Source organism: Euleptes europaea, chromosome 13 (assembly GCF_029931775.1).
Source record: "Euleptes europaea isolate rEulEur1 chromosome 13, rEulEur1.hap1, whole genome shotgun sequence".
Lineage (NCBI taxonomy): Eukaryota > Metazoa > Chordata > Lepidosauria > Squamata > Sphaerodactylidae > Euleptes > Euleptes europaea.
The window spans coordinates 9,211,192-9,237,939 of NC_079324.1; the positions used below are offsets into that span (position 1 = coordinate 9,211,192).

Sequence of the window (26,748 nt, forward strand, 5' to 3'; positions counted from 1 at the left end):
CATGCATGATTCCTCAGACGCGAGCCCTTATAGGTAGGCTTCCAAGTAAACATGCTCTGGGTTCTGTGCCTTATAGTGTTAATTTTTTTTGCAGTAAAAATGAACCAGACTAAAGCCCACAATACTTCTTTTTGTTTTTCAGACCTCACATCTCTCCATTCTCCAAAAGGGAATTATTTCAGTCAGTCATCATGACTAACGTGGCTTATTGATTTCTATAAGACTGAAATACAACTAACTTCCTCTGGATTGGCACCAACATCTTTAATCCTCAGCAGTGGTTGTGACAGACAGCTGCTTGACGGTGCATTAACTTAGGTTGTGAATTTGCCATGTGGGCGGTGCTGGTATAATAGTCATCGCTATCTTAAATGCAATTGTTGTAGGGAGTGAGGGAAAAGGAATTCAATTTCTTGGACCAAGCTTAACATAATTGCAAAATGTCTTTCAAATCAAATTAAATAAAATGCCTTTTGCAAACATGCATTTTGCAGTAAAGTGTTTTGCATCAAAGTTTAATTGTGCATGTTGTGTATTTTTCCCCTCCAGAAGAACATATGGTTGGCTTTACATGCATCACAGACAAAGCCCAGCCTCAGAAGTAGCAGCCACGTAATGCTGCGGAGTAATCATTCCAGGCAGTTTTGGAAGTGAGACCAATTTTGGGGTATCTGGCTGGAAGGTGAACGTGATGACGGCCTGGTCTATGGTGGAAAGGCTGAAAATGGAGAAGAGGCGTTGCCCAGAAGAGAGACCTGTAGAGCAGGATGGCGGGGATTGCAGCGCCGAATCTGAAGAATGGACCAGCTCAGAAAGTGAGCCGGAGCAGCCCGGCTTCAGGAACAGTGCTGGCAACACCCCGTGGCGGGAGAAAGAGCTTTCCCACAAGCCCCATCGGCAGCTCTGCCGCTCTCCGTGCCTGGATCGTCCCAGTTTCTCACAGAGCAGCCTCCTTCAGGATTTGAAGTTGGAAGAGAACAAAGCCAACTTGAACAAGGAGTATCAATCTAAAATTGATTTTGCTGTAAAGCTGGGCTATGCCGGAGATCAGATTCAAGCTGTGTTGAACAAGCTGGGTCCTGACGCTCTAATCAATGACATTTTAGCAGAACTTGTGCGACTTGGAAACAAGGCTGAGAGTGAAGGACAAGCCAGTACTGGAAGCACCGCTAGCAGTGCTGGCCCTGGGACAAAGGAGGCGGCCAGCCCGGAACTGTCTCTGGAAGATGAAGTGGTGGACAGCTCTGACAATTTGAGACCGATCGTCATTGACGGAAGTAACGTGGCAATGAGGTAACTCGGCGGCATTAGAATACCTTTAAGGAACACTGGGCTGTGTGTGTATGCAAATATTCAGATGGAGGCCACCTTTAGATTTTGTTCTTTAGTTTTGTTTGGAATTGAAGGAGATTTTCTGCTTGAAAGAGAAGTAAAATTGAAGGACGGCCCACTTAAAGGACAGTTGTGAGAGCTGTTCTGAAAACAATCGACTTTAGTACATAGTCTCACAAACTGCTTTTGAAGCTTCTTGGTTTCAAAGGCACTTTGCTACACAACACAGAGGCGGTTCCACGGTTCTGTGTATGGATGGGCGAGGGGAACAAGTGCAGCAGAGGCCTTCCTTATGAATGCACTGGGTGGGATCCTGTGGCTTATCAGTGAATGACACCCAAGAGTCAATGGACCCTTTGAAGAAGAAGAAGGTTGTTTTTTATACCCCGCTTTTTTTACCTTTAAGAAGTCTCAAAGCTGCTTACAATTACTTTCCCTTCCCCACAACAGGGACCTTGTGAGGAAGGTGGGGCTGAGAGAGTTCTGAGAGAACTGTGACTAGCCCAAGGTCATGCGGCAGGCTCCAGGTGAAAAAGTATGGAATTGAACCCAGTTTGGATGTTCCTTTGCCTCCAGAAGTCCTTTATGAACATGGGAAAGTTGATTACCAGGTTTGCATGACCTAGTAGCCACACTGAATGGGGGGCGGGGACTCTATTGGTAGGAAGGGGGAAATTACTTTCCTGCCTTTTGGGTCAGTGAAGATAGCGCTTACAGAAGTGTCAGAAAGGGGCAATTACAGAGCCAGTCTGATGTAATATTTAGAATGTTATAGTAGGGTCTGAGAGAGCCAGGTTCAAATCCCCAATCTGCTGTTGAATCTTGCTGGGTGATCTTGGGCCAGTCACCTACGTTCAGCCCAACCTACCTCACAGGATTGTTGTGAGGATAAAACAGAGAAGAGGAGAACAATGTAAGTGGCTTTGGGTCCCCATTGGGGAGAAAGACAGGGTATAAAGGAGGTAAATAGTTTTCTTATCACCCCCTTCTCGGCATAGCCCCCTTCCCCAAGCCATGTGTGTGTTAGTTCACAAGGTGTCCTGTGATCGGAGGAATCAGTTTTACCAGCATTGGAAAGGTCTGTATCTAAAGAAGTGTGGCTCACGAAAGCTCATACCCTGCCAGCTCATACCCTGCTGGACTCTTGCTCTTTCCATCTGTACTGTCACTATTGTGAGATTCAGGACATTATTGTTAGTCTGCGGAAGGCCAAAACGTCATGCCTAACAGGCATTGGTCATTTTGTATGTTATTTTGATACATTTATACTTAACTAGACACATTTAAAGGATTCAACACTTTTTAATCATATACATCCTTATTAAGGGTTCCAATTGGGCAATACAAATGGGTTGCGTATTGCGCAACTGCTTCAACCCCCCCAGCCTTACAATCTTTTTTTTTTTTTAAGCAAATGAGAATAACAAGACCAATGTTTTTGGCACCATGTTTTTTTTTCATTTTTCCAAATTAAAAATAAATGGTATGAATGGCATTAACTTAAGTAAATTATTGATATTTGATTCATACTCAGTGGGGATTATTTTGCTATGTGGAACAGAACAGTTTAAATTTTACAGCCTGTTCACTAAGCAGATAGTTCACATTAAGGTCTAGCCAGAGCTCATTAAAGGGAAAGATTACTGTCAAATGGATGCCAGGCTTTTTGACAGCTTCTCTCCCTCCCTCCCCCCCATTCTGTTTTCTAATGTGGTCCTCTTCTCTGGTTTTAGTTTATTTTAGACAGCAAGTAGCACCACAGTCCTTCATAGCAATGCTCTCTAAAATACTGTGCTCTGTTTTTCAGTCACGGGAATAAAGAAGGATTTTCCTGTCGGGGGATTCAGCTAGCTGTCGATTGGTTTCTGGAAAAAGGTCACAAAGACATTACAGTATTTGTGCCTGCATGGAGAAAAGAGCAGTCTCGACCGGATGCACCAATTACAGGTAGCAGTTCAAATGTAAGCTTGTTTTCTTCAGTTGGCAAAACAGTTGCTGTTACCAAGAAGACAGCTTTTAGTGTGGAGGTCACTAATGTTACCTGTTGCAGTGGCATTCCTGGAAGGAAGGAGTACTCAAACTGTTTGTGACACTAAATTCCATCAGATGGTAGTTTTCACCTCTGTGAATTCATAATGTGTCTGCATATGTCGCTTCAGTAGACTTGGCTACCAAATTAATGTTTGCTCTGAGAAATCACTGCACTAGCCAAGAAAAGTCACTTAGTAAGGCAGGTGACTAATTTCTTCAGGCCTACCAACTGTGTGCAAGTTAGCGTAATTTTGTGGTACAGGGAAGGTAGCATTTCTGTACTGCAAAGGGACCAGTGAGCGTTTTCTCCCCGTTTTCATGGGCTGTGGAGCACTGTATGTGAGGCTGTTCCCAGGGCAGAACACAGGGACCCTTCTTCTCCAGGGGGACTGGTGTCTTGCACTGGCTTCTTATACTAATCTCCCCAGCACAACTCAACACTGTGTTTTCAGTAGTAAAACTTGGAATGTCTCTCATCTTACAGACTTAAGAGATGTCAGCTTCTCTGTTTTCTCCATTAAGGTTGTTAGAGCAATGTCATAAAGGGCATGTTGTGGCCATGTCGCAATTTAATCTTAAATTATTTGTCTCATACTTGATATTGCTAATCGCATGTCACACCTGGTAAGACTTTGAAGTGGATTGATATAAATTGAAATTCCTCTGTCTACAAAAGAATTCTCCAGAGCTGTTCAGTGAGGAGAGCTGGGGAGGTCTGCCTGTTGTGTTGCGACTATTGGTGGCGGCGGAATGTGCCATCAAGTTGCAGCTGATTTGTGGCAACCCCGTAGGGTTTTCAAGAAAACAGACTAACAGGTAGTTTGCCATTGCCTGCCTCTTTGTAGCAACCCTGGACTTCCTTGGAGGGCTCCCATCCAAGTCCTAACCAGGGCCAACCATACTTTCAGCTTCCAAAAATTGATGAGATTGGGCTAGCCTGGGCCATTCAGGTCAGGGGCCCAACTATTTCCCATGAGTATAATCCAGAAAAGGTTAGGCATACCTCCAACCTGTTGTTTTAGAGCACTTCACAGTGTAGTTGAATAAGTCCCACTGATTATATGAGCCTTCAGGTGCTTTTGCATGATCCCTCCCAAGCTTGCCTCATCCCTCTCCTTCGACCTTCTCTGGGTGTTTCAGGAATGTTATTCAGTCTTGACACACAGTGAACCAGAAGCTTGCTAGTCACCCGTGGCCACTGAGCTCACCAGCATACTGGTTGTACCCGCCTCTGGTTGCAAAATGTCTTCTCAGAACTTTGCGTGAAAATATGTGAATGCTATGATTATTGTGCTTTTAATGGTGCTTTTGGGTTGACACCTCCCTAGATTTCTGTGGGTACAAGGAAGGGGGATTATTTTTGCTGCTGTCCCCGAGTCCTCTGATTCTCCTCCTAAGCTTTTCCTGGGGCGGGGGAGTCTCCTGTCCCCAGGAGCAGCATTTTGAGGTGGTATTTGGGACTGTAATGGAAGGGCTAATAAGTGGGGGGAAACAAACTTGCACCCGTGGAAATCCAGGCAGGATCTAACCCTCAGTTGTGGTGCCAGGCCCCACTGGGGGGAATTGAAAAGGTCGTTATGTTGCATTGTTGGCAGTGGGGCTTTGCTTCTTTCAATGGCTCGGGTCCTTGGGGGATAATGCCTCATTGACAAGGAAGATGGGATGGGGTGGTTGTGGATCAGCATGCAGAAACTGGGCTCGCGCTGATGGAAGACTAAGGCACAGTCTGGCCAAACAGCCGATCACCAGTCCTCTTCCTGGATTATACCATCTGAAACTGCAATTAAGAGAACACATTGCCATTTTGTGTGTGTTTGTGTGTATGAGGGGAGGAAATCCATACACATAGGAAAAAAGTATGTTCAGGAGATGGCTAGACTAGAACCCCTCTCCCTGGTGTCCTTGGTTTCTCTGTGAGTTGGGGTTTGGTTTTAAATATGGGAGAGCATTAAAGCATGTGACCTCTCACCTGCAGTCTGAAGTCCAGTAGCAGTGTCACCACAGGGCAATTTAGTCTGAACAAAAATGTGAGAGGAGCAAAGGAGGAGGAATTAATTTTCAGACTGCTGAAGACCGTGATGAGCATAGGAGGTTTCATAACGAGCTAGGTACCACTTCATCACCTTTACAGGTGGCAAAGGAAAGTCTGGAAGGATGGTGATAGTAAAGGTAGAACGCACTGTGTGGGGTGAAAGGCCCCTGTTCTGGAAAATACCATAGAAATCCATGGATGAAAAGTAGTGGCCCAAGACTTCTTCAGCAAAATAATATTGGTCAAAACATCCTTCTCTTTGTTCCATCTACAGAGCTGCTAAGAACAACATATTCTTTATCAGGGCATCTTGATTTTAAAAGGTTCTTGTATAAATGTAACTTTGCAGATCAAGAAATTTTACACAAACTGGAGAAGGAAAAAATCCTTGTCTTCACACCATCTCGGCGAGTTCAAGGCCGAAGGGTAGTCTGCTACGATGATCGCTTCATAGTGAAACTGGCTTATGACTCTGATGGCATCATTGTGTCAAACGACAATTACCGCGACCTTCAGAACGAAAAGCCAGAATGGAAGAAATTCATTGAGGAACGGCTGTTGATGTATTCTTTTGTGAATGACAAGTAGGTTTCCTTTTTCACAAGGGGACTAACAGGCCTTAGCAGGATCAGAGGAGCATTCCTATTATCTTAGGTGCTGTGGAACACAGGCAGGATGGTGCTGCTGCAGTTGTCTTGTTTGGGGGCTTCCTAGAGGCACCTGGTTGGCCACTGTGTGAACAGACTGCTGAACTTGATGGGCCTTGGTCTGATCCAGCAGGGCTTTTCTTATGTTCTTTGAGTGCCGGAAGACCTTTGCTCACATTCTCAGTAGTCCTTACAGCAGCCCCTTGGCAGGAGACTAGTTTTATTTCTCCCATATTACAGATTGGGGAGGGAGAACCTCTCCTGCCTAATGAACAAATAGTTGAAGTGACTTTGAACTGTGGACCTGGTTCACATTCTTAGCCACTCCATCATGCCGTAGTTTTAGGTAATTTGCACGTTAGCTGATAACATTGTCCTGTCAACGTTTCACCAGGTTTATGCCTCCTGATGACCCATTGGGACGCCATGGCCCCAGCCTTGAAAATTTCTTAAGGAAAAAGCCCGTTATTCCAGAACACAAAAAGCAACCATGTCCCTACGGTAAGTGTGTAAGACTTGAATGTTTCATGAGTTGGCGTAAGCCTGCCTCTTTAAAAGAAAAAAAAAATACACACATGAGTATGTCTGTGATAAGCCTAAAAAGAGCAGCAGGCTGATGGGGCGGAGGGAAGGGGCAGAGTGCACTGAAGCCCAGTTGGAGGAGGGAGGCGCTTAGATGGGTTGAAACCTTTGGAAGATGGTTGGAAGAAGAGGGGGTCGCCCAGTGAGCTGTACTTAACAGTAGCCGCAGTTTGATGTTTTTATTTAAAGGAAAAATTAATAAGGATCATTGTTTGTAGTAGAGAAAGAGAAGTGTCTGGCCATGCAATCAGGACTGTAAAATAATCTCTAAAATAAGTTTGAGTATGTATCATACATAAAAAGTCCATGAGTATGAATGACCCCGTATTCTAGAAACTAGTACAGCATAACATTGCCACGAAAATATGGACACATTCAGTGTCTATTGATGGGTTACTGAACCTTGTAACTATTGCATGGAAATTAGAGCAGCTATTGATTTGATAAATTGGAATTTTCACATCCTGTAAAAGATCCAGATTGCTATTTTAGGTGTTTTGAAGGGGAGATAGGGTACAAGACCAGTGGGGATTTTGACAGATTCTCCCTTTCCCCAGAAAAGTGGTTTGCCTTGTGGTTTGAGGATTTACCCTTTGAGAAGCACAAACACAGTGGTTTCCTTGCCAAGAAGAATTAGTTATGAGGTTGTTTAGAGCCTACCCTTTGGGGTATTTGCAGCGTCATCCTAAACAGAGTTATATCTTTCTAATCCCATTGATTTCATTGTTTAGGATGACACTGTTAAGGCCCCAAGCATCTTGGATGCCCACTCTTTATTTTTCTCCATTCATGTTCAGGGGCCTAAGTAGCCCAGATTGTTTTAGTGATATTTTTACAGATCTCTTTTAAAGGATCATATCTAATTTGGGAGGTTTCTTTACAGGGAAAAAATGCACCTACGGACACAAATGCAAATATTACCACCCTGAACGAGCAAACCAACCCCTGAGATCCGTAGCAGATGAGCTTCGCATCAGTGCCAAATTATCTGCTGTGAAAACAATGAGCGAAGGAGCTTTGGCTAAATGTGGCACAGGCACTCTTTCCAAAGGTGAAATCAATTCAGAAGTGAAGCGCATTGCTCCCAAACGTCAGTCGGATCCAAGCATCCGTTCTGTGCCTGTGGAACCCGAGGAAAGGCTGTTGATGACTCGGAAGTCAGAGGCCAACTCTGTTCCTTCCCTTGTTTCTGCGTTGAGTGTACCAACCATTCCACCTTCCAAAAGCCATGCCGTTGGGGCATTAAACACCCGCTCAGCAAGTAGCCCTGTACCAGGGTCATCTCAGTTCACCCACCAAAAGTCCTCACTGGAACACATGGCCAGTGTCCATTATCCTCCCATCCTGGTCACCAATAGCCATGGCACTTCCATCAACTACACAGAACAGTACCCAAAATATGAGTCTTTAGGAGATCATGGCTATTACTCCATGCTCAGTGACTTCTCCAACTTGAGCATTAGCAGCATGCATAATACAGATTATTATGGGGCTGATGTAGACCAAGGTATCTACTCAAGGAATTCTAGCCCCTGTCCAGAAAGCTGCTTAAACCATACAAGTAATGATTCTTATTCCTCTTACACTGACTTGTACTTGGGTGTAGGAGATGCAGGTCCAGAAGACAGTGTCAAGATTCATCGACTTCCCCCACAAAGTCGTCTTCAGCCATTCTCCCATGGCTACCACGAGAACTTAACTAGAGTTCAGAGCTTTGGTGCCGAAGGGTCGAAGCACCTTCCTCGCAAACATTCAGCTTCCCATTTAGCACTGCACGTCCAACACCCGGTTGTTGGCGCACGGTCCAGTTGCCCAGGTGACTATCCGGTGCCTCAGAACATTCACCCGTCAGCCACTGCCCAGCCAAGCCGTGCCCTCGTCATGACGAGGATGGACAGCATTTCTGATTCTCGGCTCTACGAAAGCAATCCCGCTCGACAAAAAAGGCCGCCCCTCTGTCGAGAGCAGCATGCCAGTTGGGATCCATTACCATGTGCGTCCGACGCCTATGCTTACCACTCCTACCCACTCAGCAACAGCCTCATGCAGCCATGCTATGAGCCTGTTATGGTGAGGAGTATGCCTGAGAAGATGGAACAGCTCTGGAGGAATCCTTGGGTTGGAGTCTGTGGGGAGCCCCAAGAGCCCCACATTATCCCAGAGCATCAATATCAAACGTATAAGAATCTCTGCAATATTTTTCCTGCTAGCATTGTCCTCTCTGTAATGGAGAAGAATCCCCACATGACAGATGCACAGCAGTTGGCCGCTATGATTGTTGCCAAATTGAGAACGGGGCGTTAAAAAGAGTATGGGGTGGGGGTTTTCTTTGGAGCTTCTCTTTGAATTCCAAAAGATAAATAATGAACTCATAGTGCAATTATTCTGGAGGAGATTTCCACAATCCTAAAGATAGTCTCGATTTGTAAATATTTTCTAACTGCGTTATACAACTCTGTATATTGTTGTAGCAATTATATTTAATATATATGTGAAGCATTCTGTAAAATCAGATTGTGTTATAAATAGAAGTATTTAAAAACATTTTAAAGCGGGGATTTTTAAAAAGGCATTTTACAGGAAGTGCATACCTTATGCATGGATGTATCATTATTGAATTCGAAAGGTCAGATGTTGGTATGTCTGAGACAGATCATTCAAAACTATTAGCAATTATATTGCATGAGTCAGTGTATAGTTTCAGTATTAACTGCCATGTTGCTTCGTAGCAAATGTGGCTTTTAAAATAAGCCCTGTGCACTTGACAAATCCTCACAGAAAGGCATCTGGCCTGTCAGGTATCCATCTTCAAGGAGTGACAACCACATCAGCCCAGTCAGGTGACAGGATTGGGTCCACGATGTGCCCACAAGAGCACTGGCTCACCAATCCACAGGCTCCAGCGTGCATTGGCGCTTTGGGGCGGGGGCCATCCAGATAATTTTTTGACCCGGGGGAATCTCCCTTGGGCACTGTGGGGTTTTTCTTTGACTCACAAGAAGCGCTGCCTCACCTTAAAAATAACGAAGGGGTGGTCAATGTGCCTACGGGGGGCCACAGTGTCCACATTGGACCTCCTGGATAGTCTTAGCCAGTGCTCTTTTGGGCTGGAACAGGCGTGGCCAGTAGCAGAGGCAACAAGATCTTCAGCTGCCTTTTGACAGATGAAAATTTGCCCTTTTTGAAAGTTATGCATGGAATTTCTGATCTCGGGTGCCTGCTCACTCTAGATGGAGATTCAACTACCAATCAGGAATTGGGACTTTGTAACCAATTCAGTTTAAGTTCTGCGTTCCTGCCAAAAGACACCAAGAAATTATTGTGCCTAATGGATGCTGATGTGATGTGCCCCCCCCCCCCAAAAGGGCAGCCTGTTTTAGTTGATGTTGCAAAGCAGGCTGACCTGGAAAAGGGAGGCTTGGAGCTTTGGCTTCCTGCCAAATTGTTTCACTTTTGCACTTTAAAATCCATGCCAAGGTGTGCATGTACTTCCGGGAACTCTTTCTGACAGGCCAAAATTATCCGTCTACGGGGTGGCAGCGTTTGTGCCAACTGGTGGGCAACTTTGTAACTGAATGCCTCCCCTGGTGGCACTGATGGTGGCAGTGGCTTTTTAGTTTTTCTTTTGTAAGGCTGCACTGACTGGGACACCCTTTTTAAATCCATGTGTATTTCAACATTTTGAACCACTACTAACTCGATACGTCTCGAGCTAGGACTTGTTGACTTCTACTGTAGTTTTTTTTCATGAAAGTTGAGAAGGCCTGGTTTATGGCCTTTTGTTTCTTCATGAGAAGGTGTGACACTGCCTAAATGTTTCTTACTATGAAACACACAGAACGTGAGGCTGCAGTCAGGGTTGTTTCTGGTGTTTTGATAATGGCTTGCATGCTGCTTTTCCGGTTATTTGTTCATCCCAAGGCCAAAAAGCAAAGACAAACCATCAACAAGAGATTGGATCCTGTGCTCAGGTTGTCTGAAGGCTCATTTGCTTTGTGCCAGCAATGTACACTTTGGGTGGTACTGTGGAGGGACCGACATGCAGTAAGTCGCTGGTGGCCTGGTCTAGATCCACGCGGATCCATTCTGCTAAGTGCTTTCTCCCGGTACGAGGAGCCTTTGTTGAGCCTCTAGGGGAGGCTCTTTGCACCTGGGAAAGGCACCACCGTTTGTGGCATGGATCTGCAGGATCCACGCCCATTTGTCTTCACTCAGAAGGGCAGACTTTGGCCCCTGGTGCCCAAAGCAGAAGAGGAGACCATTGCCAGCTTGCGGTGTGTCTGGCCGATAGAGTGTGCAGGAAAAGGCTGTCTGGATATGCCCTTTTAAATTTGGTCACGGATGACATCACTTTGGCTGTGAACAGTCGGCTAGCTCAAGGGACTGAGTGCTTTTGTGCACTGCTGGTGTTCAAATCTGTGTCACAATCACAGATTGTAGTTTAACACTTGAGCTGCTGGCTGAAGATGTGGGATGGCATTCCTCACCGAGGGTGACCACCCAGAACACCAACTGTTTTATCCGGTCTTTAAGAAAGGCACAGTGGTGGCACCGATTGGCACAGTACTTTAACTGGCACACCGTCACCCAGTGACTTCCAGAATATTTGGCATTTCAATCTGCATTTTTGTTTTAAAAAAACGTTGGGCCAGATTTCTCAGCCAGCTTGTCGGGATGTGATCTCTTTATCCTTCAGTTACTTTCTACTTAAAGCAGCTGAGAGCAAATGCCTCAAATAACCAGAAATGACCTTTTGTTTGTTGATACAAATTGTATCTCTTTCTTGATTGTATAAAATAAATGTACAAAAGCCATCTCTAGGTTAGCTTCAATATTGTACTTTCATCACTATGTTTGTGACACTGTGTGTCACACAGAAGTAGCCCATGGAGGATTATGAATCTTTTTATTTAAAATGGGCACTTAACCGTTTCTAGAAGAACAAAGACAACTTTTCAAATCCACTTTATTAATATAATGTGCACAAAGTGTGTACAGTTAAGGGCACTATGCTGCATAAGCTATCTTAAATCTATTTATTAAATGAATGCATTCTTGCAATGGATTTCTTTTTTTGTAAAACGTATCAGTGTTAATAAGGTAGATGTTGATATTTATATCCAGAGCTATTAACAGTAAAACTGCTGTAGATTTTGCTTTTGTTTTCCACGGAGACTTGCTACAGTATGATTTGAATTCAGTGTGAAAATTTATTCACCCACACCCTCTTGCATGGATTTCTGTTTCTTGTATGTATAAGAACAGATGTTCCCCATTTAACTCCTATTTTAAGGTGCTCTCTGGCAAGGGATTTGGGAGCTGAGCAGAAGCGATTGCATGAGTTTTTATTTGGGGATATTTTCTTGTAACCGTCTTGTCATATAGTTCTTAATATATTGAGATTTTTTCAAGCCTCTTTTTAGAGCTTTCTTGGGAAAAAATATTGGTCTGGAGAGGTAGTGGCTTACCAGAACTGTAGCACACCTCTTCCTTAAACCCCTCTCCCTAAAATGCTCCCCCAGTTATTTTTCTGCACAAAGATTCTGTTTTACAAGGCAGGGAGAATGAAACACTCTAGAAGGAGCCTGCAAATTTCTGACTGCTGTTTATTTTTCTTCAAGAAACTTTTATGCCTGGTTCTGTTCTATATCTTGATCAACTTCTGTTAACCCTTTCTCTATAGCCAGTTCAAACACACTGACGTTTCACAGTAGACTTTGCTTTAAAATGCTCTTTTTGAGAGTACAGTATCCAATTTTTAAAAAAATTGTGTAGCAAAACGGCTTCAGAATATGTATCTATATAGGTTTTACATGGCCCAGTGGAGACCATATAACATTAATCCCTCACTTGACAAATATTAATTTGAATTTTTAGTTTATTTAATTTATTATTGAAAGTGCTTATGTTTTCAGTTTAATAGTTGACTGAGTTGTGTCTGGAAAGTGCCAAAAGGGTATTTCTTTGAATGTGATCTTAAGTTAAGTGCTTTTGTAAATAGTAACTGTTTCCTTGTACGGTTTTTGCTTGTACACGTTATTTGACTACTGTTAGTCCTGTTGATGTATTATTGAGCTACAGTAGTTTGCTTTCCTCATTTGTAGAATTAAACATTACTGTTTAATTGTTGTAAAAAAATTTATAAGATCTCTTTGGGTTTTTGGTTGACCCAAATATAATGTAAGTCTCAATGACAAAGAGTGAAGATGGGTTTTAAAGCCAATTGACCTGATCCAGTTTGAACGAGGCGTGCATAGAAGCTGGCTTCTGTGCATGCAACGCAATCAGATGGTGCTGCTGTCTTGGGATGCTCACCCAGGGCTTATTGAACTAGCTGGGTGTGCCTTTTGATGCTGAAGGTGATGCACACCACCATCCATGGCCACTGTTGGTCATGCGCAACCAGAGCTGGGTCAGGGCCAGCATGTGGTGTGTCTGTGAGCAGTATACTATTTTTGTGCAATGCTTGATTTACAGATGCATGCTTGAGGCATCCACTGGCATGGGCATGCATGCTGCCTTTTAAAAAAGTGTTTTACAAAAGTTAAGTGGTTGATATAATTACCAAAGCATCATCTTGCTGGGGGCAGAAACCAGCTTTGCTTAATGTGAAAATCTATGCCTTTGGACTTTTTTTTTGGGGGGGGGGGAATCTAAAGAGGACAGACTTTTCCTAGCAAGCCAGTTGTAGATGTTTCCCTGTCATACTTCCTGTGTGGATGGTAAACTTCGGTGAATCTCTTCTCGATAGGACGTCACCTCAGCAACTGCCTGATAACACTGAATAAGAATGTGAGTAGGCCAAATTTTGTCAGGTGTGTCTTCCCCATAGTGTGCATCTGAACCAGTGGTTGGAAAGTCTAAAGTAGAGAAGTTTTTAGTGCTTAGAAAGCTGACCAGAGACACATTACTATTTGAAGTGCTAATTCTAAGGAATTATGTGGCACATTTGCTGGACAGCTGAACATTCAAGGGCTCAGAGCATTAGACAATCCTTGGCAGACATCTTGGCAAAGGGATCAGTCCACCAGCCACTGCTGATGCATACCCCCCTCCCCCAGTTGGGGCTTCGGCAGGAGCGTACTTCCCTGAAAGTCATGGTGCCTAGTCAGTGTGTGTGACACCCTGAAGGGTGCTATTTGTACATGTATGGGCTTTCAGGTACAGACTGTGTTGTCATTTCAATCACACACGAGGCTGTTTAATGTGGCTCAGCCTTACTTGGTACTTTGGGCCCACAATTTGTGCTGAGTGATGCATACGAAAAGGTTTTTGTACTGATGCATCCCAAAGGTTGTTACAGGAATGGTCATCTTATTTTCCTCCCTGTTCCTTAGCGCAATTCTGAATACTGTATACCAGGTTTATGTACCTATTTTATATCCCAGCATTTATATAAATGTATCCAGTATTCATTAAAATGAGTTGCTTGATCCATCACCTTTAAAATTGTCTTGTGAATTTCTCTTTATGACTTTTGAAAAAATACAAGCTTACTTGGAGTAGTTGTCAAAACACAGTCTACAGATTGTCATCCTCCCAATATTTCAAAATTGTCTATGAATTCAAAAGAACTGAATGATGCGCCTTCGATGCTGTTCCTGTCTGCTGACTCCCAGAAACAAAATTTAGGGGGTGCTTGCCCTGACCTGGTTAGCCCGATCTCAGAAGCTAATCAGGGTCAGCCCTGGTTAGTATTTGGATGGGAGACCACCAAGGAATACCAGGGGCATGATGCAGAAGCAGGAAATGGCAAACCACCTCCAAACATCTCTTGCCTTGAAAACCCTACAGGGTTGCCATAAGTCAGCTGTGACCTGATGGCACTTTCCACTACCAGTAGGCTGGTTAGATACTCACCATTAAGCATGACTATTGTGCACGGTAACTAAGCCCCAAACCACCTTCAGAAGGAACACAAAGAATATGGTCCTTTTGGGGGGTTCGAGTATTTTTTATTAAAATGCAAAAGAAGTGTTAATATAGAGAGTTTTATTATTAACTGTAAGGCAAGGAGTTTACAGATTCATTGTCCTCCATAATTTCAGTGCAAAAAATCAACACCTGCAGCTAAGTAATGAGCTGCCCTGGACAGGAATTCAGTCCTAAGTCTGGACACCCGTCAGCACTTTCTCTTCTCTTGTTGAAATCCCACTCAGAAAAGCTGAAGGCCGCTTTTTAATTTCTGGAGGTCGCTCTGTGTCCACAATAATCCCTCAGGACTGGACCCAGTCCATTCTGAGGAGCTGCCGGGGGGGGGGGGGGAAGGAAGAGAATAAAGTTTTTAAAAGTTTTGTTTCACTGAACACACCATTTCTAATTTGAAAAAGATTTTAAAACAAGTAATTGTTACAATCGATGTGTTGGGCATAGTAAAGAACAAGCCAATGCTTCATCATTATATGTCATTAACAACCACACATCAAACAAATTAAAGTTATTTCTTATAAGCTACATAAATAAGCAGGGGACCTGCTAGGACTTCCCCTCCATTATTTCCTCTTTTCCTTCCCTTTGTACTTCAAACTCAATGACATTTCTTGGTGCTAGAGTGACCGAGCGCCTGGGATTCGTCAAGCCCTGCACCAGAATTTCCCCCCCTCACTGCTGCAGCCTCTTGTTTTCCCAGGCTGTTGAGGGTTAGAGGTCGAACCGTATTGCAGGAGTGGGCGGGGGCGATAAAAGGAAATCAGCAGTCTGCTTATGCATGAATGGCGGTACTGCCACCTTCTGCAAATGTGAAATCCAAAGCCTAATCTGTATTGCGTTTTATTAAAAACAACTTTATATTTACTAGAGGAGTACATCAGTGGACCACAGTGAAAGTTTCCTTTTCATTAGTTAACAGGGACTTCTGAATACAAGAGCTATGACAGGAGCAATTCCTGTGCTAACAGCCTAGCAACTGCCATGCTCTCTGCAGCTCAGAGAACAGATTTTCCTGAGAAAATGCAAAGACAAGCTGCTAGACCTGCCTGTGTAGGAAGAGATGCAGGGTAGAGCTCTAGAGTTTAATAGATCTCCACACTTCAGCAAATGGTTCAAACATCTTGTGAAGAAGCAAGACTCACTGGAGTTCAAGGGGAAGTTGATTGTTTTTATTTTTTGTTGGTTTTGTTTTTCCGACTATCAAGTTTGCGCAGCAGCTAACAATCTATTCAATGCAAGCTCAGATCAACTAAAGCTTTAACCAACACATGATTAAAATCAGCAGTCTCATTCAGAAGCCCCTCCCCCAAACATTTTTAGTAGGGTTGATTGATCAAATCACAATCGCCAGTCGTAAATGATTGATGATTGGATTGTGTGTTTGCCAAGCCACTTAGCAGAACATGCAGGTATGCATGGTTGGACTTATGTCTACAGATCAACCGATGCATGTGGCTTAAGTAGTGCAGGAAATGACTGTGCAGCTGCCAACTAATTTGTAAGGAGTTTGGGAAGTTTGCTGATCCAGTGAACTAATCTTGGGATCAGCTCATCACAATCGCTCTCATCTAATATGGTAGGTTCATCTGACGAATTCATTTGAAGCAAGGTTTGTGGCATCCTTAATTTTCAGCCCCTCCAGAAAGAGGGCGAATCAAAACCCTCATGAGTTTCTTTTGGCCACTCAAAAAGTATCTATTCCCAAGGGCTTTCCACAGGCAAGGGACCAGCACCAGAATAACTGCATTTGTAGTATAGATCAGTCTGTTTTCTTTATGCAATCTGCATCTCACCTTCCTACCTCCTAGACCACCCCAGGAAATTTACAGTTAACAGTAAAACACAAGATGAGAGAATAAGAATAATATATGAAACAAGCCAACCCCTAAAAAAGGCAAGGTGACCAAAGCACACATGATGGCAATAATCCACTCCCTTGAAAGTGGCCAGCTGCAAGAGCAACACCCAGGCAAATATCCATTAGTTTCAAAGGTCCTCTGGAACAGGTTTTTAAGACTGCCCCAAAAGAAGAGGGGGGCAGCCACACTTCCAGTGGCTGGGAGTTCCACAAATGGGGGCAGCAGCTGAAACTTACCCAGTGTCCATCAACCATAATTCCAGTAGCAGGCTCTTGCAAGAGGGCAGAATGGACTGAAATCACAGGGGGTGGGGTGGGGGTTGTAGTGGCAGAAGCTGCTCTCAAGGTATTTTGGACTCGCAACAAACTGGGAAGCCAGTGCAAGTGGCAAAGTACTGGTGTTATATGTCAAATACATACAGTTGCCTTATACTGAACACCGAGTCAGACCATTTGTTTCTCAAGGTCATTACTATCTACTTTGACTGGCTGCAATTCTCTGGGGATCAGGTGGAGATCTTTCAAGTCACCGCACACCTGATCCTTTTTACTAGAGATGCTGGAGATTGAATCTGGGACACACACAAAGCTGCCTTATACTGAATCAGACCCTTTGTCCATCAAAATCAGTATTGTCTGCTCAGACTGGCAGCAGCTCTCTAGGGCCTCAGGCAGAAGTTTTTCACATCTCTGTAAGTCGGTTTGCTTCTTCCTTAAGTGGCAGAGAAAGTTGGCATATAAAAACCAACTCTTCTTCTAATTCCTTTAACTTGAGATGCTGAGGATTCTGAAAGCCAAGCAGATGCTCTACCACTGAGCCACAGCTTCTGCTCTCTACCTGCAAAGCAGATGTCCTACCCACTGCCCACAGCCACTAAGTCTCAATTCAAGTTTCCAGATAATCTTCAAAGGCAGCACCACCTAAAGCACACAACAGCCATTCCGTTTGGATACTACCAAGGCTGGTGTGACAGTGTCCTCCAAGGGCGGCTGCAATTGGGATGCCAGCCCAAGTGACCAAAGAGCAGGTCCATGACTTGCAATATCCAGCAAAAGTGCAGGGAGTCGGTAGCACCCTGAAGCTGTGAGCCTGATCTCTCAAGGGAAATACTGCCTCACCTAGCGCAGAAGGTTAATTCCTGGGTCAAACTTACTGCCGGGCCATTTCATCTATATTAAGTGCGTCAACTAAGCCTAATCTACCCTTCTGCTGACTCCAGTTTAAGGTTTCCACAGCTGCTGTGGAATTGGATGTAAAGGAGAACACGGTATCCTAATCAAATTGAGGATACCTCGTGCCAAATACCTGGCTAAACCTTCCGCGCTAGCTCTGCGCAGACAACCCACCTGTTCATTGACTCACCATGCGGGGAGGGACAGTGGCCATGAGCATGCTGGCGCCACCTTCATGCAAATGCTGAGTCATCAGCACTGTTTGAATGTGCGGAGGAACTGCCTATGTACACAACCCCTCCTGGTGATCAGCAGCATCTGGAAAGCGGTGGCTCTGATCACAGGGAGTGGGCCTACGCGCAGGTTGCACCAGGCAGAAAACACGCCACTCTTACCTGCTGCCCCTCCATTAGTTAACACGAGGTGAGCATGACTGTACATTACTATGGTTTCACGTAGATATTAACTAGCATGGGAGATGAGCTGGAACCCTGCAGTGTCCTGAAGACTAGAGGCAGTGGGGGAGAGCAGGTAAATCTCACCCTGGAGGCAGATTCTGGTCTCAGTTACAGGGCAAGAGGCTTGTGTTCAAAAAGCAAAAGATTCTTTCCGTTACAGGCTTGGAAAGGGGTAGGGAAAGTGTGTGTAGGTGTGAGAACAAATGATGTTTGTAATCAGCCATATAGAACAGGCAGACACTGATCTTCCCCTGCCAAATGTCTTGTAAACATGAGCAGCTCCCCATCGGTGATTTCTTCCGGAAAGCAGCTGCATCCTGTACGTCACTCAACCTCTTCCTCTTTTGCTTACAAGAGGCTGGGGAAGACCCTCCTCCCCATGACAGGTGTTTGATACTGATACTTGGCTGTCAAATTCCCCCATTAGTATGCAGAACTTCCTTCTTGAGAGATTTCACAATTGAGAACCTAACCTTATCCCCCCCCCTTCAAAACAGATGCTGGCCACCACAAAATTCACACCTCACTGCTGAAGTGAGATCTCTAGGTTTCCATGCAGGCGGCTCACCATCGCTCTTAGAACAAGAAAAATCTTTTAACACTGATGTCACTTAAATCTCCCAAGTGGGGCCAGGTGAAGCAGAAACAGAAGACCCCCCCCCCCCACAGCCTGGTATTTGAAAAGGTTCAGACAAACCAAAAGTGCCTCTTGTCAGTCTATGTTTAGGAGCCAGTGGCTGAGCGGGATTTCTTCTCTGTGCTGGTGGGGGAGGGTCTGGCTGGTGGCCAGCAGAGGAGAACCTGGAGGCGTCGAGAAAACAACCAGCTTGAGTCACAAAGCGAGTGAGGTCGGATGACTCCATTCTATCAATGATTTAAGGAAGAGGAGTCCTTCGGGAATCATCGGTGACCAATCTGTTCTCTCGCACACGGGATCAGCAGGACTCGCAATAAGAATGGAGAGGATCTCCTCTCATGCTGCATGCTGAATTTCCCTTGTATCTCAGGGGGTGAGTTTGGGCCCAAGTCCTGGAAAAAAATGTCTCCTTGCAAAGACGTTGGTGTGCTGGCAAATTAAAGGAGGGAGGGATGGGGGTGGTGTGAGAAGCCGACACTTGACCAGATGCACCTGGAACAGGACCTCAAGAGATTCACCATGGTCCTGTCTGGTGGGTGTGCTGGTCCAGGAAGGGATGTCAGGCCTGAGGAGGAGGTGTCTCTCAGTGGCTACTAGCCACAGTGACTAAAGGGAGTATCTACGTTCAGAGGCAGTCAACCTCTGAATCCCAGTGCCAAGAGGCAACATCAGGAGAAAGCCTCGGCTTCTATGCCCTGCTGTTGGACCTCCAGAGGAACGGGTAGGCCACTGTGTAAGACAAGATGCTGGACAGGATGGACCCTCACTGGTATGATCCAACAGAGCTCTTCTTAGGAGCCATGTCTGCTAGCTCCTCCTGCACTGCTGGGGTCAGCTATGCTGCCAGAGATCTAGCCCCAAGTAAAACAGCTTGGTCTGCTGCTGTTGGCACCCGTGCCGGGGGGTGCCTCCCCCTGTGGTATACAGAGCTCACCCTCTCCATTTGCCTGACTGGCTGCTGGAACACCAACCTTACCCCCTCAGGAGGTACCCTGAACGATGAAGCAATGCTAAAGGCACTGCTGATGAGATGATTTCTCCCACCCTACATACCCATTCAGGGCTCACCTAGATGACTCGCGTGACACGTACCAGGGAACCAGCGAATGTTGCCATGCCCTGTGGAACCGGATGCGGCCCATGAATGTGGCACGGGTAGGAGGGGCGACGTATCACCAAGCTCAGCCGTCAGTGACAGGCTCTGTTCAGCTTCCCTCCCAGCTTCACAGATGTCTTGACCAGCCAAGGGGTGCCAGCAACCACAAACAGTGCAGGGAAGAGCACAGAGGGCTCAGGGCGGGCTGCAGAAATTCCACATGGAAGGGAAGCATTGCTGCCAAGCCCTACGTCCAGAGAGTCTGGTCTATCTCACCTCCCCTGCCAATCATGGGATGCCGAGGGCCCTGGTCTTCAACGACTGGGTCAGGCCCTGAATTAAAGGGGGTCACACCAAGCAGCACTACCACCTTTTTTAAAAAAGGACAGAATGAGAGCAACAGGGAGGGAGGGAAAGACAAGAAAGAGAGGAAGAAGAAACTGGACCCCAGGTAAGAGGTTGGGGCTCAAGGAAGGTCCCAACTTTGAGAAGGGCAAAGCTGAAGCACCGTTCATGTGGGACAATGGCCAGACCTGCTGGGCCTTCCAGTGGCTCCTTGAACTGCCAGGGGCCCTTGGCCACACCCAGCACTCCTGTGGATGAACGCAGCAGGGATGGGGGGAAGCAGAGGGCGCTGCCTTTGGGAACAGATCACCTGTCATTGGGAAATACCCTGCCAAAACATCTCCAGAGAAACACTAGCTTCCCAGGGGCACAATATGAAAAATGCCAAAGAAAAAGGCTCACAAGCCAAGGCATGAAAGCAAACGGTGCTCAGAGAAAAGGAGGATGCACATAATTTTGCCACTTCACTTGAAAAGCCAGACAAGCCCACCAGCCTCCTCTGTGCCTACATGAAGTATCTGAAAGCAATGAATTACCCAGCCTGAAAACTCGTCGCTGGGGGTCCAATCAAGGAGGAGGAGAAAGAGGAGGAGAAGAGTTGCTTTTTGTATGCCGATTTTCTCTACCTTTTTTTAAAAAAGGAGAATCAAACTAGCTTACAATCTCCTTCCCTTCCTCTCCCCACAATAGACACCTTGTGAAGTAGGAGGGGCTCAGAGAGTTCCAAGAGAACTGACTAGCCCAAGGTCACCCAGCTGGATTCATGTGGAGGAGTGGGGAAACCAACCCGCTTCACCAGATTAGAGTCCACAGCTCATGTGGAGGAGTGGGGAATCAAACCCGGTTCTCCAGATTAGAAATTTCCACTCCTAACCACTACACCATGCTGGCTCTATAAACATCCCAAGGAAACAGCCACCTTCCAAAGCAATCTCTTCTACTAATGCTGGCACCTCCGCTTGGTGTTAGGAACCTTGTCCTGTTGCAACTCATACCCCATGGGCACCACACCACACCAACTCCCCCTCCCCACCCCATATTCTACTTGGCTAAGGCTAATAAGAGAGCCGGGTATCTATCAGTATGGCAACACCATAATACTTCTGGCCCAGGTTTGCCAAGTTGCCAGGACGTCTCCTGTGGCCAAACTCCCACCACATACATCTATTCCAACAAATTTGCACAATTTACTGAATGCCAACAGTACTAGATGATTTCTGCAGGTGTAAGGTCCAAAAACTGTTATTGGTTTCCCCATTCTGATGAGCTATACCATTGGGCTACCCTTCCTAGATGGGAATCGATCAACATTCATAGGTATAACTCCATTCTCAAGCATCAGAAACTGCATCCAACAGAGTCAACATTCACATATAAACATCAGTTATCACTGACTATCAAGCCAACTTATTAGAAGTATGTGCACCATCCTTATGCAGCCCCAGATAGTAAAAGACAAGTCCAGATGTTTCAGTAGTAGGCCTAAAGATGTATTCTTCCCTTGTCTCACATGAAGCTGCCTTATACTGAATCAGACCCTTGTTCCATCAAAGCAAGCACTGTCCACCTAGATTGGCAGCAGCTCTCCAGGGTCTTAGGCAGGGGTCTTTCACATCACCTACCTGCCTAATCCCTTGAACTGGAGATTCCAGGGATTGAACCTGGGACCTTCCGCAAGCCAAGCAGATGCTCTACCCCCTCTTACTTTAACTTTTAGATTAGTGAGTGTTTCACTGCCACTGGACAGGAAGAAGAGGTGGTATCAACAGTACCAGCTGATGGATCGGCTGATCTCGAGGGGCCTCCTTTACCCACCTCCTTTTCTAACCCTTCTCAGGGCAGTGAACCCTTACCCAGGCGCTGAACATGTTCAAATTTAACAGTAACTGTGGACCAAGGCAAAAATTACATTAGGAGACAATCCAAGCTGTCCCCCTGTTCCACCCATGAGCCTCCTCCTAGGCAAGAGAACTATTTTGCACTCTACGCTGCTAAAAGCCATTAGCACCACTTGCAATGATGGATTATGCTGCTCCCAATACAGATCAGCCCTGACTAGGAAGGCCCAGGCTAGCCCAATCTCATCACATCTCAGAAGCTAAGCAGGGTTAGCCCTGGTTAGAACTTGGATGGGAGACCACCAAGGAAGTCCAAGGTTGCTATGCAGAGGCAGGTCATGGCAAACCATCTGTGTTCATCTCTTGCCTTGAAAAGCCTATGGGGTCGCCATTGGTTGGCTGCAACTTGACAGCACAAGTTAATCAGGGCCAGCTACAGTAGTGGTTACCATGCCACACGCACTCCTCAGTACCTCGCTGAAGAACCACCTTCTGGGAGCAAAAGAGGTGATGATATGGTTCTGGGAATCTAACAAGAAGGGCACATCAATCGCAGGTCCTTGGTTTAATGCCCCCTCCCACTTGAATGACTCCAATTTTTATGCAAACTTGGTTTGCAAATGCATTTACACACCCTCGTGCCTAGTAAATCCTTGAGGCCTGTGAATAAAGTTCAAGGACCGACAAACCAACACCCTAATAGACATAACACCATGAAGCTTCATGTCCTTGACTGTACCATCTCTGAAATGGTTGAGTTCATTGTCATGTCTTCTGTGCTGACCTGCATGGGACTGCGCAGGCCGGCCCCAGAGGAATTTTTTCAAGCTTCTTGAAGCTTCAGAGCGCTCAGAGTGCTCTTTCTCCTTGTGTGACCAGGGCAGGGGGAGCGCTTCTTCCCTCGGTTCTCCTTTTGCCGCCGTGGAGGGAGGATGTGATCTCGAGCAGAGTGAAATCACCTCACAACTATTCGACCATTGTCGGAGGTTTTACTTAGCACAAATGGCTTTATTCCACAAATGTTCTAAGTGTGGGATGAAGATAGCTTCGAACGACAAGCATTCAGATTGTCTGTTTTGGAAAAAACTGTCTGCAGCCCACTGAGCAAAGATCCTGGCATATCACCATTCAAAGGAGAACAGAGCTCCGGATCCTGGTACTATATGCCTATCAGGGCATGCAAAAATCATGGTGCATATTCCTGCCAGAGCAATGAAGCAGCTCTTAATTCAGCAGCTACATCGGCACTAGATCTCAGGCTTAGGTTATTGCAAGTGAACGATGTTACTGCAAACCAGGGCCCCCCAACCTTTCTGCCTGTGGGCACCCTTGGAATTCCGAAACACTGTGGTGTGTGCTGCCACAAAATGGCTGCTGCAGCTTATCTTTGGTCACACCGTTGAAGATCCTTGTGCTGTGGTGGCAGATGCTGCCGAAGCAACATTTTAAAAAAATCTGCCCAGCCAATCAAATCTCCCATGGCCAATCAAAAACCTCGCTGGGCAAAAGCCCCACCTGGCCCCACCTCCTTTCTAAAAACACTTGATGAGAGCCAGGAAAGATGATGGCAGGTGCCATGGTTCCCACAGGCACCACACTGGGGACCCCCCTGCTGTAAACTCACTCGTCTCCTTCCCAAATGGTTGAACTGAAAAACTAGGGACTAACTCAATGCATAGAGCTGAGGTCATCTGTGGCTTCTAAGAAGAAGTCAAGTAAAGAATTAGCCTCAGTCTGGGCAGAATTTGTGGATTTTCCTTTGTACGTGCTCACATTCCAGCTCTGTTGGCTTAAAGAAGAAACACGTGGTCTAAGTAACTAATTTTAAGGGCTTGGAAATTCAAATCTCCAGCTCACATTGATGCCTGAGCAATGGAACATCTAAAATTAGCAGCCCAGGAACATGTAATACTTTTGTGAACAAAAAGACAGTATATAAATTTAACGGCACATGGGATATCTTTCTTGAGTGCTTTGATGACAACCAGATTTGCTCTATCGTAGCCAGTGTAATCCAATATAATTTTGACACACAACTCTTTCCCCAATTTCTTTCCTCCCCCACCACCCCCATTTACTTGAACGAGGAACTGAACTGTGAATTCACACACCAAGAATATAATTTTAGATGCTGCTTCTCTTCCAGCTAACTTTGAACTCAAGCCAAATAATTATTTTCTTTTCTGAATCTCAAGGTTTTTTTTAAATAACATATTGGGCTGCTTTGATAGAAGGTTACTGCACTAAAGAAAAACCATAATGTTAGCAGGAGGTATCCAAAGATCCAAATGCCTGCATGCTCTTTCTCTCTCTCTTTAATTATTAAGAGACCATGGAAAATTTCAATACACTATTTAAAAAAAAATACTGTGAAAGCTAAGAGGGAAAAGAGTAAACAGGGAAACAAAGAACTTGTTCACAAATACTCCTCTAAGAAAGATTAGTTTGTTAAAGGGGCTGTCCGTATAATCCAGTTTCACCAGTATCAAAAATGGTTTACTACTGCAATAAACAACTGCCACCATTAGTGCTGGTGGCTTAAAAAGTGGGGAAGCGGTTACTACCATGGCCTGTCTGTGTGAGCAAAGTCATGTACTTGCTGAACTTGTGCAAAACTGTGATGATTCTGCCTCTGATAGACAAATCACAATTAGCAAATGTCTAGCTTCTGGAAGGGAAAGGGAGATCTTGTGTAACGCTGTGCTTCCAGAGTTTGGAGGGGCCGTAGCTCAGTGGAAGAGCATCTGCTTGGCCGGTAGAAGGTCCCTGGTTCAACCCCTGGCATGTCCAGCTAAAAAGGACCAGGAAATAGATGATGTTAAATGCCTCTGCCGGAGACCCTGGAGAGCTGCTGCCAGTCTGAGTAGACAGTACTGACTTTGATGGACCAAGGGTCTGATTCTGCAGAAGGCAGCTACATGTGTTCAAACACTACACTGCCTAAGAAAGTAACAGCAATGCCCCAGGTGTTGGCCTTCAAAGATTTGTTTCATGTGTGTGCAGGTGGTGGTGGCGGGGGGCGTTTGCGCCCAGCGTTTTTTGTCTCATGTAGCACAGATCCAGCGCTACAGGTTTCTGGGATTCAAGCGCTTTAGCAGCAGCAGCTCTGTGTTGAAGACAAGAAGCTGAAAGAGAGCGGCTGACCTGTGGCAGAGGCAGGGCAGGAGATGACGGCTTCCTGGTTTGAAACTCAGCTGCTTCTATGGCGCCATAAAGGCAACTGCCAGGGAAAGGGCTTGCACAGATATCCCAGGCTGACCCGGTCAGCTGTGACAAAACCAAGGCAGTCCGCAATCCTGTGGCTTCACATCCTCCAAGGCTCTCTGCAGCTCTAACTGAGGACCGCTCACTCAGCACCACTTAACACACAAGCAAACCCATCCAAGTGCTGATGTGTAGCAAGTCTTATGCTCCTGCACACAGTCTTGCACGAGGACACATTTAGGGGAGCAAAGATCTGAGGGCAGGGGTCCCCAATGGGGTCCCCAAGGGCATCATGGTGCCTGCCAACACCTGTCCTGGCACCCTCCAAGAATCTTAAGAAAATGGATGAGGCCAGGTGGGGCTTTTGCCCAGCAAGATTTCCAAAGAGCCATGGGAGATTTGTTTGGCTGTGCAGATTTTAACCAATGTTGCTTTAGCAGCAGCTGCCACCGCAGCACAAGGACCACAGAAAGAGCTTCTTTCTCCAAACTGCAAAGCACTGTCCTCTTGTCAAATAAGAACACCGGCAGAGGAAGCTCCAGAAAATGACCCACCGCAGCAAGGGCACCTAATGATTCTTGTAGGTTATCCGGGCTGTGTAACCGTGGTCTTGGAATTTTCTTTCCTGACGTTTCGCCAGCAACTGTGGCAGGCATCTTCAGAGTAGTAACACTGAAGGACAGTGTCTCTCAGTGTCAAGGGTGTAGGAAGAGTAATATATAGTCAGAAAGGGGTTGGGTTTGAGCTGAGTATTGTCCTGCAAAAGTATTGTCCTGTAAGTATCAAGATAATGTGCTAATGAGGGTATGGTATGTTAATATGGAACCATTGTATCCTGAAGTGATCTGTTAATGTGTGTAATCCAAAACTAATCTGTATGGCTGTTGTTGAATGTTGTCTTTGTCTGGAGGTTTTTCAGGGCAGGAAGCCAAGCCTTATTCATTCTTAAACTCTCCTCTTTTCTGTTAAAGTTGTGCTGATGTTTATGAATTTCAATGGCTTCTCTGTGCAATCTGACAAAATAGTTGGTATTACACATGTGGATTACACACATTAACAGATCACTTCAGGATACAATGGTTCCATATTAACCTACCATACCCTCATTAGCACATTATCTTGATACTTACAGGACAATACTTTTGCAGGACAATACTCAGCTCAAACCCAACCCCTTTCTGACTATATATTACTCTTCCTACACCCTTGACACTGAGAGACACTGTCCTTCAGTGTTACTACTCTGAAGATGCCTGCCACAATTGCTGGCGAAACGTCAGGAAAGAAAATTCCAAGACCACGGTTACACAGCCCGGATAACCTACAAGAACCAATGAACTCTGACCGTGAAAGCCTTCGACAATATTTTGGGCACCTAATGAGTTCACCATCAGAACAGCTGAGCAAGATGAACTGGAGGGGCTATAACAGACCATAATTGCCCCCGCTGCTGTGGCAACCCATGTTAGATTGTTGGAGACAAAACGGTCCCAGTCCACAGTGCTGACTCAAACTGACAATTAGAAGCTTCCAGGAAAAGACTAGCTACAACTGAAGGCCTGCGTAGGCCTAAGACGCTGCTCGAC

General features: G+C 45.5%; 2 protein-coding genes across 2 annotated transcripts in view; one reads left to right on the forward strand and one right to left on the reverse strand.

Moving 5' to 3' along the window:
- The first annotated feature begins 670 nt into the window (after positions 1-670).
- On the forward strand, positions 671-8,928 carry ZC3H12B (zinc finger CCCH-type containing 12B). The gene is made up of 5 exons (XM_056859594.1): positions 671-1,293; positions 3,140-3,279; positions 5,745-5,979; positions 6,437-6,543; positions 7,508-8,928. Exons 1-5 carry the CDS (start codon positions 692-694, stop codon positions 8,926-8,928), a joined length of 2,505 nt encoding a protein of 834 aa, XP_056715572.1. The 5' UTR covers positions 671-691.
- Positions 8,929-14,779: 5,851 nt separating this feature from the next.
- LAS1L (LAS1 like ribosome biogenesis factor) overlaps positions 14,780-26,748 on the reverse strand; it is a 54,011-nt gene continuing 42,042 nt past the window's right edge. Inside the window, exon 13 of the mRNA XM_056858947.1 lies at positions 14,780-14,870. Coding sequence (XP_056714925.1) covers positions 14,780-14,870 — 91 coding nt within the window. The remainder of the gene's footprint in view (positions 14,871-26,748) is intronic.

Coding starts and splice junctions, on each gene's coding strand:
- ZC3H12B (XM_056859594.1), top strand. CDS start 692: ATGACGGCCTGGTCTATGGTGGAAAGGCTGAAAATGGAGAAGAGGCGT. Junction 1,294..3,139: donor GGAAGTAACGTGGCAATGAG/GTAACTCGGCGG, acceptor TCTGTTTTTCAG/TCACGGGAATAAAGAAGGAT. Junction 3,280..5,744: donor ACCGGATGCACCAATTACAG/GTAGCAGTTCAA, acceptor GTAACTTTGCAG/ATCAAGAAATTTTACACAAA.